General features: G+C 33.7%; 1 protein-coding gene across 1 annotated transcript in view; it reads left to right on the top strand.

Annotated features, from left to right (window-relative positions):
• Eif3h (eukaryotic translation initiation factor 3 subunit H) overlaps positions 1-12,936 on the top strand; it is an 83,500-nt gene that overhangs the window by 7,899 nt on the left and 62,665 nt on the right. The window contains exon 2 of the mRNA XM_015486388.2: positions 12,069-12,225. Coding sequence (XP_015341874.1) covers positions 12,069-12,225 — 157 coding nt within the window. The remainder of the gene's footprint in view (positions 1-12,068; positions 12,226-12,936) is intronic.

Below are 12,936 nucleotides of genomic sequence, written 5' to 3'. Positions count from 1 at the left end.
CCCCCCCCCCCCCATCTATTTTAGCAAATTCTTCCTGCTTAAAAGGCCTCCAAATCACCTAAAGGTTTTCTATTTAAGCAGTTGTCAGTGCTCCTGGATATAATAAAATCAAATGCGTTAGGAAATACATAATTTATAGCAGTTACGATTTTTTTTGAGAGGAAAATTTGTAGGTTGGGTTTCTTTGTGTGTGTGTGTGTGTGTGTGTGTGTAGATAATAAACATGGAAACTTAAACATGTTTAGCAGTTAACTTTAAATTGTGATTGTGTATTTGTACATTTAATTGCATCATTATACTTTTCCTAAGTTGAATTTTTATGAGACAAGTAGTGTTCTTTTGAATTTCTTTTTTTTTTTAAGAGAGAGTGAGAGACAGAGAGAGAGAGAGAGAATTTTTTTTTTTAATATTTATTTTTTAGTTTTTGGGGGGCACAACATCTTTGTATGTGGTGCTGAGGATCGAACCCGGGCCACACGCATGCCAGGCGAGCGCGCTACCACTTGAACCATATCCCCAGCCCACTTTTGAATTTCTTGAAACTGTGTTTCCCTTCTCCCTCTTTTCCCAACAATTATTAGTTGATTAAACTTTAAAAATGTGGAGCATCAGTGATCATTAGGTTCAAGAAAATAATAATGAAATGTGTTCTTTACAAAATGAAATAATATAGAAGTGATATTGATTAAGCATACTGGAGCATTGTACCTAGTCCCGTGTGTGTCATGGGCTAAATATCTTTTTTTTTTTTTCCTCCTATTAAAGTTACTTAAATTTCTTTCACATCAAAACTTAGCAGCAGTGATTTAAATCCAATTTATTATTTGACTCAGCCAGTTATAAAATGGAACCCCTATCCCACTTGAGCCATAAAATGTGTTAATTTAAGACTAATGCAGTTTTCTGCTTTTTGAATTTACATTTTGGCAAAAACTACCTTCTTTGTTCAGTATTAGAAAAAATGATCTAGGCTTAACCAAATAAGAAAACTGCCAAGTTCACAGATCAGTCAAAAAAAAGAAGCCAGAATTAAATGAAAGTCTAGATATTGACTTTACAGAATATGCTAAGGGGAGATTTTGTGGTATTACATTTTCTTTGAGAATAAAATTTTTCTATAGTAATAGCTATTCTCTGACGATGATTGATGTGAGAAATTCATGCTATGGGTCTTACCTCCCAGAAGCTATAAAACTGGAGTAAAACCAACTATGAATTGTGTATCCTGTCTGACCCCTTCTTCAACTAGCCAGCAACTGGTGCAGTTTGGGCTTTGATTTTTATTTCAAAAAGAAATAAAAAGAGGATCTTGGAATGGACCTTGCCCTTTCTTTTGAGATAATGATCTTTTAAAGGGAAATTATGTACACATCCATATAGAATATTTTGAGTAAATCAGTTTAATTGTATTCTTTATCATTTTTTTAATTTAATTATTTTGTTTATTTTTATGTGGTGCTAAAGATCAAACCACTGCCTCATCACACATGCTAGGCAAGTGCTCTGCCACTGAGCTATATATAGCCCATCCAGTTTAATTCTCTTCTTGACTTTTTTTTTAATGCAGATTTAAAAAGTCTTGTTCTGACACTTTCTGGCATTAGTCTTTATAAGATTGTTATGAGAGATAACTCTAGGATAATTTTGTGTTAGGTGATTGACTTTTTTTCCCCCCTTTTTTTGCGCGGGGGGGGGGGAGAGGGCGTTGTACCAGGGTTTGAACTCAGGCACTACACCACTGAGCCACATCTCCAGCCCTATTTTGTATTTAGAGACAGGGTCTCACTGAGTTGCTTAGTGCCTGGCTTTTGCTGAGGCTGGCTTTAAACTCACAATCTTCCTGCTTCAGCCTCCCAAGTTGCTGGGATTACAGGGGTACACCACCATTCCAGGATAGGTGATTGCTTTAAAAAAATTTTTTTTAAAAATATTTTTAAATTTTGATTTGGTGCCGAGGATTGAACCACGTGCCAGGTGAGCACTCTACCACAGAGCTACAACCCCAGCCCAAGGTGTTTGATTTTTAATGTTATAATTTACATTTTAGTAGGCTGAAAATCTCTGAGGAATGGATAGTAAACATTCTAGTTAGTACCCCACATGTCAGTATCCTGAATGTACTTGGCATATTTTAGTCACTTTTAAAATATTTATTGGATGGGCAAATGAATGGATAGTGAATGAGAATAGGTGCACTGTTTGTTGTAATAATAGCAGTTATTATGGTGGTAGTTAATATTTACTGAAGACTTCTTAGGCATTGTATGCAAGGTACTTTGGGTTTATTAGGTTTTAATCTGTGCAACAGTGCTAAGAGATAGATATTGTCTGCTTTATTCTATAGGAAGGAGGTGAGGCTAGGATAGATAAGGTATTCTTAAGCCACAGAGCTGTCACTCAGGCTTTATTTTGTATTCTGGTATCCAGTTTCTTAACTTTGCTACTAGTTTTTACTGTATTTATGGACCAGAGGGCACAGTTGTATAGATAGTAAGAAGATTTCATTTTTAAGCTTTTAGCTAAAGATTTTTCTTGTACTCAAACATTTTCACAAATAAATAAGAATTTCTAGAATTACTGTGTACTAGACAACAAAGGGAGGATAGTGCTTAGAGGCTTGAATGCTAGGCTTTCAGCTGGGCTACTTCCTGGATGAATATTTTACTCTTTGTCTTAGCTGATAATTCAAAGGGATGCTCTGCTGCGGAAATAAAATTGTTTTTACTCCTTATAAATTAAAAATTTAAAATAGTATTAGAGCTGGGCTAGGGTTGTGGTTTAGTGGTAGAGCACTTGCCTAGTATGTGTGAGGCACTGGGCTCGATTCTCAGTACCACATAAAAATAATAAATAAAGTGAAGGTCCATCACCAATTTAAAAATTATTAAAAAAATAGTATTAGAGCTAAGGAAGTAATGGTCTTACCCTGTGGAGAGGAGTATGCCTGTCATCTCATAGAAATGCAGAAATATTAATCTTAGTTCTTCAGGAGGCTGTGGCAGGAGGATCTCAAGTTCTGGGCCAGCCTGGGTGCAACTTAATGAGACTGTCTAAAAAAAATACGAAAGGGCTGTGGGTATAGCTCAGTGTAGAGCATCCCTGGGTTCAGTAATCAGTTACCCTCCCGCACCTTCCCCCCAAATAAAGGTCAGAGAGAAAAACATGAGCTTGGTAGTAAAAACAATTTGATGTCCCTGTCTATTGATAATGGTGTATTTGAGAAACTTCATATTTGTGGCATAAATTAAGATAAGAAAGAATTATTTACTTACTAATGTTGCAGGTTTTGTGGTATTCAGTGTGTGGGTTATGGTTTGTGAATGCTGGTCTGCAAGATAAGCATAGGATTGAAATTGAGTCATTAGAAGCTTTCATAGCAGTTTCATACTGCTGTAATAGCCTAGTGTGACTGTTGCACACTGTTTCTTTAAAAATTTTTACTTTTCTAATAAATGATTTGAAACAAAATTAACTGAAGTATTGGTCTGTGATGGACTGGGGGAAAATAGCTTATTTACTGATAGCTTGGAAGCATTATTATAAATGATTTTTATACACTGTTTTAGTAATAGCTTCTTCCTGTAACTAGTGTAATAATATTTATAGAACCATATAAAAAATAAGTAGTTTCATGAGCCAGGGGTGGTACTTGTCTGCAGTCTCAACAGTTTGGGATGTTAAGGCAGGAGGATCCTAAATTCAAGGTGAGTCTTGGTAAACTTGGCCAGATCCTGTTACTAAATAAAAAAGAAAAGGGCAACGTTAGAATGCTCCTGTGTTCAGTCCCCTGTACTACTGCCAAAAATAAAGCAAAACAAAACACACAAAACTGACTAAAGTAGTAGTGTGGTCACTAAATACCACTAGATTTACTTAATTTTAGTTTTAGCATCTCAATTTGAGCCTTTTTAAAAAATCTGTGAACTATCTAAAAAGATGAACAAGTAGTTCAGTGCTTTGTTTGCTATAGCTATGCCACACAGGTTGTACCCAGCAACATTCACAGTGAGTTCAGTTTTATAAAAGCAGATTAAAAATAACAGTATAGCTTTGACAGTTTTAACTCAAGTCTAATTATTTTAGTTGGTTTTTCAACAGATCTTTTTTATGTCTATTACAGAGACAATAGCAAACCTGCTGCTTTTCCTAATGGAGGTTTAATATAAATAATTTCATACAAAGTTGAATTGCTGTGTTGTTTTGAATTGGCACATTATATGCTTCTTCTGAACAGTTCTCTTGGCTTGTTGAAAACTGACTGCTACTAAGAGTTATCTCTTTTACATTGGTGGTATGTACAGTTACAGATTATGTGATAATTTGGAGATATATGTTCATTAACATCTGCAGTGGAATTGAAGAGCAACCACAGCAATAAGAGATTTGAATTTAGAGTTAACAGGTGTTGAAGAAGATATTTGTTCACATGAACAAACAACAGATTTTTATTGCTGGTTTTTAAATTTTGTAACTTTTTAGTGTTAAGGATCTCTGGACATTTGAGGAATGCCAGGGAACTTTGTTTCCGTCTTCAGAAAAATGCCTTTAAATACATAGACACAAAATAATGCTGATGATTTTAAGAAATTCATAGATATCTTTAAGCTCACCCATGACCTTTAAGTGTGAATTTCTTTTTAGGGCTTTGACTCTTTGAGAAATAAACTTTTTGATGTAGAGTTAATGGGTATTTTGAACTTATTTTAAAGCATTTTTTTTGGTGGGAGAAAGTGAATACTTGAATATCCAATTTCTTTGATAAACAAGTTTTACATCAGCAGCAGGTTTTTCTAGAAGCTGATTATTAGTTTCATTAAGCATTAAAATACTGTTTTTAGGTATCCTAATATAATTTAATATATTCTTGATTACCTAGTCTTATAAACTTGAGTGTGTATACATATGTATATGTGTGTATGTATGTATTATACATAATGTAGGGATATAGTAGTGATTCTTAACTTAAATTCTTGGACCTTATAGCATTTTAGGGATCTTTGAACTCAGAGTAAAATTGGGAGTGGGTGCATATTTGAATTATTTCAGACTTTTTAAAGGCTTCATTTTTAAGTTAAAGTAATACATACAAATGTACAGTTTGATGAACGTAGGTGATTGTAAATAGCTGTGTAACTGCCACCACAGTACCCTTCTGCATTCAGTATCTTTCTTCTCATCTTAGCCCCAGGCAACCACTTATATTCACTTTCTGTCACTATTGTTTTGCCTTTTCTTTTTTTTTTTTTTTAATATTTTTTAGTTATACATGGACACAGTATGTTTATTTTGTTTATTTATTTTTACGTGGTGCTGAGGATTTGAACCCAGTGCCTCACATGTGAGAGGCAAGCTGTCTGCCACTGAGCCACAACCCCAGCCCTGTTTTGCCTTTTCTAGAATTCCTTATAATGAGATCATATAGTACATAACATTTTGTTTGACCCCTTTTTTTGCTAAGTAGTATTCTCTAGAATGGATAAGCCAAAATTTGTTTATAGTTCTGCATTTGGTGAACTTTTGGGTTGCTTCTGGTTTTAGGCTACTGTGAGTAATGCTGTTAGGAACATTTGTAAACATGGCTTTATGTGGGTATATATTTTTATTTCTCTTGGGCAGATTCTTAGGAGGAGGTGTTTGTCTCATGTGATAAGTTTATATTTAACTATAAGATACTGTACAATTGCTGTTTTCTACCTTCTCACCAACAGTTTTTATAGAGTTCAAGCTTTTGAGAAAGGTGTTAATTCTTGAACCTTTTTGAAAAGATTTCAGTTTCCCCTTACTCAAGACGAATTCAAGACTCATTGGTCCCAGGCGCAGAGATTGGGGTACAACTCATTCCTTGGCTCTTGTGGATTGTATGTGGACTTGCCTTTGGACATTGCTGCATTTAACTTGCAGGGTTTACATCTTCTGATTGTATTTCCTTTTCTAGCTTGGCTATGTATTTAAACTTTTAAAACACAGGTTATCCAACATTTCTACATGTATGGTAGGGGTAGAGTAGGTTTGAGGTACTTCACACTGGCATATTACTAGGCCTGAAATTCTCAGATTCATTTTAAAATAGTTTCCTTTTTACTTCTGAACCTTACTAGAGTTATTATCTTTTAGAAGAATGTTAGATGTTATCTTCATAGGTGTGTTTAGCAGGGAAAGATTAACCTTGACACCAGTCTTAGAAATATTGCTAATTAAAAGCCATACTAAATTTTTCTTGAAAGGATTTCATGAATATATTGTTTCATAACTCACTAATAAAATTATATGAAATTGATAATTATGAATTTATAATGTTATTTTAAGATATGACTGCTTCTGCCAACAGATTAGGTTTATTATTATCTACTGGTGCTTTTAGAAAAACATGAAAGAGTGCCATCCTTGTCCCAGTCCTTATCCATCTCTAGGTCTTTTTGTTTCCAGAAAATAACAAGTTGTGTACTTTATGAAAAGTAAATATTAAATTTTATTTAAACAATTTAAAATTCATAGTTGTTAAGTAATCTCTGCATCCAGCTCTTCATAGTGCTGACTGCTTGTTCTCTTTTGGGGTTTCATGACTAAGAGGTCTTTTTCTGGATCCCCTAGTTAAGGCTACTTCTCTGTCCCTCCTCATTACATTCTCTCCTTTCTTTTCTTCCTAGTACTTTTCACAACTGTAATCACATCAGTTTTCTTTATTGTCATTTTAGAAGTTCTTTTTTTTTTTAATTTGAATAATGTAGTTTATTTAATCCTATATAACCAAAATAGTATCATGTCAACATGTAACCAAATAAAAGTGTTAAGGTGATACTTTGCAATTTTTTAAAAATTTAATATATTTTTTATTCTAATTAGTTATACATGACAGTAAATGCATTTTGACACGTCATTTGTAAAGGGAGTATAACTTCTCATTCGTCTAGTTGTATATGATGTGGAGTTACACAGGTCATATAATCATATATGCACATAGTATAATAATGTCCGATTCATTCTACTATCATTCCTATCCCAGTGCCGCCTCTTCCTTCCCTCTCCTCTGTCTAGTCCAAGAATAGAAGTTCTTAAAGTGTGGGCATTTTGGACATTATCTTAAAGAATTTCCAATGTTCAGACTATTTTAATAATAATATATGAGCCTTTTTTGCCAATTTTACTTTCATTCTTTTTCCAGTGTTTAATGGAGGTTTCCAGATGATCTGTGATTTGTGACATCAAAAAGATGAAATGCAAAAACAGATGATACCTGTTTTCTATTAAGCCATACATTAAAAAAACATACAAAACTATAAAACATTGAGATTCTTCTGATTAATTTTTTAAATTTAATTTTTATGAAACTTTGAACTCAGTTTTGAATCCTGATTATTTTTGTTTTGAAAAATAGTTATTTTCATTAAAATGTAGTGTATTAGTATGTAATATGTTTGTTTTTATTTTTAAGAACTATTTTGAACATTTTTCAGTTTGAGTTTCTTTTTTTTGCGGGGGGGGGGCGGTATTGCATTGAACCTAGGGGTACTTAACTACTGAGCCATCTCCCTTCCCCTTTTTATTTTATAATTTGAGACAGGGTCTCACTAAGTAAGTAGTGTAGGTCCTCAATAAGTTGCTGAGGCTGGCTTTGAACTTGTGATGCTCCTGCCTCAGCCTCCCGAGTTGCTAGGGCTACAATTCCGTTTGAATTTAATTATTGATATAAAAGTTCCTTGGGATCCATAATGATTTTTAATTTTTAGGGACTGTGGTATAATATTTGTTGGTACCTGTCACAGAGCTAAAGTCTTTAGAATTTCTTGAGTGATAAGGAGTGTCTTTTGAGCCCCTTCAGTCTATTTTACTGGGGTGACTTAGAATGCACCTGGCACCAGAAAGACCAAGTGATTAGAGGATTAGAAGTTTTGAGTCTCACTGACCTCTGGGAGGGTAGGTGGGCTAGAGATTAAATCCGTTAAGGTCTGTAAAAATTCTTGAATAATGTTTGATGAGCCTTTGGTTTCCGAATACTTGGAGGAGCCAGGTTCAGAGACTGGATTCATATACCTTGTCCTTTGCATTTCTTCATCTTACTGTTCATGTTCATCTATATCCTTTATAAAGCCCTTTATAATAAACCAAGAAATGTTAAGCAGCTTGTTTACCTGAGTTTGGTGAGCTGTTGGAGCAGATTGTTAAATCCAGCCAGATGGTTGTGGGAACCCCTGATTTATAGTGGTTGGAAGGAAGTTGAACAGAAGCCTTGTGATTCTGTGCCAAAAGTTTCGAACTCTTTCTGTACTTACTGTTTATTAGTGACATCATATTTGCGAGAAGTTATTATAGTTATCAAGAAGTAAAATCTGTATTTTGGTGACAGTTCAATTGTTTATTATGATAGTGAAAGGTTTTGATTTCTATAGGGAGGTCTTAGAGATTTTTCGAAATCTTCCATTTAGGAAGGATAAAAGATTTTACTTACCCTTCTTAGTTCTTCAAATTTTAGTTTTATTTGAGTTCTTGTGTAATTAATTTATTTGGATATTTTAGATTGACATTTGTATTTTATCCTGGATTATTGAGAATATTTCTTAGAATTTAAATCTTTAAATCTTTGGCCTGGGGATATACCTCAGTTGGTAGAGTACTTGCCTCACCATGCATGAGGCCCTGGGTTCTATCCCCAGCACCACACACACACACACACACACACAAAAGGAAATCCTTTGTTGCTTTTAGACTTTGAGACAGTTTTCTTTCTTTCATATTTTAAACAGTAGTATTGTGTTCATTAGAGATTACGTAATGGTCTGCTTTTTCAAATAGTCTATACTGAATAATAAACAATAGTAGAAAAAAGTTCCCTTTAGGGCAGTTTCAGCCAACAAGACATCTGTTTACTATCTTGCAGGTTGGGATTCTTGGCCCAATTTGAGCATGCAAACCTCACAAATCTTTTAGATAGTTCTAGAGACAACTGACTATTCAGAAATCCATACTTACTATGCAGGGCAAATCAAATAGTTTTAAGCATTCGGATCCAGAATGTGACAAAGTTTCAGAAAATGTAGGATTTAGTACTTAAGGTTTCTACTGGCCAGTTTACTTCTGTCTCTTGAAGCATAATTTATTGAAGAATCCTCATTTACCCATTGATTTATAGGGTAAAGAAACCTCATCAGTGCTAGTTCATGAGTCTTAACTGTTGGATCAGGCCATAAAACCTAAGACTTTCTGTGGTACAAGAAGACTTGGTATGCTTCTAATATGGATTGCTGGTTATTACCTTCCTTCTCATTTCTGTACTGTAGAGAATGTTCCAGTTAGGGCTGAATTTCCTTATTATGGTTGATATTTATTGCTTTTAAAAATGTTCACTCTTGTTCTGTATTTCTCAATGTTCTCACTTTTATCAATGAAGACTCTTAAAACAGAGGAACGAAAACTTGTAGTTTAATCAGTAGTGTGCCTTGAGATCCCCTGAGGTGTTACAATAAAACATAATAAAAACAAAGGAAGGCTGCGCCATACTAGTTCATTAAAGTTAGAATGATGTAGGAAGTTAGAATTGGAGAATCTAAAAACAAAACAGAAATAAATAAAATCCCCAAAACACAATATAAGAACCCAACTCAGATAATTAACCCTGAGTTCCAGGAGTGGGTTAATTATAAAGGTCCCCAGATGTCTCTAATATGTATACAGAATGAGGCTCTCTTTTTTATTTATCTAAAAAAGCTTTTCAGGTTATTTTGTTAAGTGGAGAATCAAGTGATGGCGAGCTCCTGAGTGTGTAGGATCATTTGTGACACTAAACAAAATATATCATGGGAGTATGTTTTTGTTTTGGAGAACTATTACTCTTTCCCTGTAACCACTTTTAAAAGTAAGAGCAGGGAGCATGACATCAATAAATAAGATGAATTTTAAAAATGCACCAACACTGTTTATGGACAGAGGCATATGGTTCGTTGGAGGGAGAGGAAATGAGATGGGTGAGCCTGAGAACAGGATTTTTGTAGGAGAACATTGCTATCTTGTGACTTGTGAGGATAGCATTTGTTGCTAAAGATTAAAGACTGCATTTTATTTTGGAAATACTGGCAGTTTGCTTTTGATGCTATTTTACTTTCAGTGACCAGGGCACAGCAGTATGACCATGAGCACAATTCCCTCTTGGCCACTAGTCCTACACTGAGCTTTTCCTATTCCATGCATGAATCCCTTCTGCAGCCCTGGTTACAAGGACTTTACAGAGCTGTTGACACTGCATCTTATGTGTTTCAACTTTGTTATAAACATGTTTGAAGCAGTTGAAGTTAATAGCAATTGTGAAGGTAACTAAAAATTCCTGGGAGTCAAAAGTTAAATCTCACTTCTTGGGTTTAATAATTGTGTGTCAAATTATCTCTTTTCCTTATACAAAATGGGAAAATAACTGACTTCATAGGATGGTTGTGAGGATTAAATGAGTCATTCATTGCATGTAAGACACTTAGTGGAGTGCTTGACATATCATAAATGATCAATAAATTTTTATCATTTATTCCTTGAGTAAAATATATTTTGAATATCTTTCCTGTGTCAGTACCTGTTTTAGGTTTGAAGATATGATGTTAAGTAAAACATCCTTCATTTTTATGAAAACATTTTTAAAAGTGGAGACAATGAGCAGAACATGGATTCTGTTTCACTTATAGATACCACTAATGTATGTTATTTAAAAATATACACATTTGCCAGACATGGTGGTTCTTATCTGTAATCCCAGTGACTTAGAAGGCTGAGACAGGAGCATCACAAGTTTGAGGCCAGGCTTAGCAAAGCAACTTAGTGAGATCCTATCTCAAAATAAAAGGTAAAAAGGCTCGAATATGTGATTTTGAGGTTAAATCCCAGCACTAAAAACAAACAGTCAAAAACAAATTCCTGGCTATCTGTAGACTAACAAAAATATACATATATATGTTAATTAATTACTTCTAAGTAGGAATTTCTTTTGTACTTCACATCTAAATGACACTAGTCCCAACATTTTTACTACCTTATTTTTTGAATTAAAGATTCCAGAGCTTAATATGTATATAAGAAAATAGGAAGACTATAAAATGTCTACATGAATGAGCAACCTTAGTTTTGATAAACATGTTTTTTTTCCCTGATTGTTTTATTTCATCAGATTATAAAATGGCAAGATCATGAATATTAGAGTTGCATCAGTTCTTTTTGGTAATTGCCTCTTTCCTGAAGACTTTATTTTGGACAGTCTTGAATGCTGAGAAAATTTATTCTTAAATTTGAAATATTTTTTTCTTGAAACTAACACAGTGGTCTTTAGGTTTGTTTTTCAAAGGGAGAATAAACCTAGTACCTTGATAACCCACCGCTGTTTGGAAGATGGTTTGTGAGTGTCTTTTGCTTAGAGAGATTTGAACTTTGTCCTCATCACAGGGCTTTAAGCTTTCTCTTTTACCATTATCCCTTTCTGGGTTCTCTTACTCATATTGTTATATTTAGATAATCAAACCTGTGCTTTTTTTCCTTCTCAGCTGGGTACTGTTATTGGTAATTTTTTTCTTTGGTCGTTGTAAAGAACTGATAACAGTTTACTGATGTTGGAAAGAGTGAAATAATGATGTCTTTTTATGAATTGCAATAACTTGTTTTAATATATATTAATTTTCAACTTTATATTCTTTATAAAAGAAAATAAGGTTATTTTGATCTGGCTTCTTTGTGAAACCATGCTGGATTCTAGTCATTACTAGTACCTTCTGTATATGTAGAAACCAGCTCTTGAGGAATCAGTTCTAGAATTTGTCTGAAGATCTACATTAAGCCCATGTGTTCTATCATCTCTGTTTACTTTGATTTTAACAGGCTTAGTGACCTCATTAATATAATTAAGTATCTAGGAACTTTATATGAGCTTTATTACTTATGTAAGGTTAAAGAAATGCTAAGACATTTGTTTAGTCCTGTTATGTATGTAGTTTTGTGGCTTTGCAAACACAGTAGAATAATTTTAGATTTTTTTTAAGAGGGAAAAAAAAGAAATGTAAACTAGGGATGGTTTTTAAATTCCCTTCTGTATTTTCTTTTAGGTAGTATTAAAGATAATAAAACATTATCAAGAAGAAGGACAAGGAACTGAGGTTGTTCAAGGAGTGCTTTTGGGCCTAGTTGTAGAAGATCGGCTTGAAATTACCAACTGCTTTCCTTTCCCCCAGCACACAGAGGATGATGCCGAGTTTGATGAAGGTAAAGATGTTCATTTCAAGTTTGTGTCTTTGCAGTTTGTACAAATGCTTGTTAATACAATTCTGAGTGTAAACTTTGATTAACCATTGTTGAGAAAGTCAAGTGAACCTAAATCACTTGATTTGAATTTCTTGGAAAAATTATACAAATTCTGGGAAATGAAATTTAAATAAAAATATTGATTACTTTTGCCTTTCTTAATTGGAGTTTGTGATTCTCATTTGTAATATAGTAATCTCCATCTCATTTTTAAAGGATGTATATTCCAAGACTCCCAGTGGATGTCTGAAATTGCAGATAGTATACATACATACATGCAAATGACAAAGTTTAATTTATAAATTAGTCACATAAGAGATTAACAATAATAACTAAAAATAAAATAGACAAATCTAGTATTAGGAAGTTTTTCCCATATTTTCTTCTATGAATTTAATTTTCAAATCTTTAAGTTTAGGTCTTTCCATTTTGAATAATTTTTTCCATTTTTTAATTGGTGTGTTATAGTTGAACATAATGATGGGTTTTGCTATTGAAAAATTTGTGTGTAGTGCAAGGGAATGTCCAACTTCATTTTTTTGCATATGTATTCCAGTTTTTATGGCACCATTTGTTGAAGAGACTGTCCTTTTCAGTTTAGAGGCCTTGGTACCCTGGGTGAAGATCAACCCTATGCCAGGGGTTATTTTTGGAATGTCTGTTGGCGTTGCA

Source organism: Marmota marmota, unplaced genomic scaffold (genome assembly GCF_001458135.2).
Source record: "Marmota marmota marmota unplaced genomic scaffold, marMar, whole genome shotgun sequence".
Taxonomy (NCBI): domain Eukaryota; kingdom Metazoa; phylum Chordata; class Mammalia; order Rodentia; family Sciuridae; genus Marmota; species Marmota marmota.
This window is presented reverse-complemented; position numbering and strand designations above follow the sequence as displayed.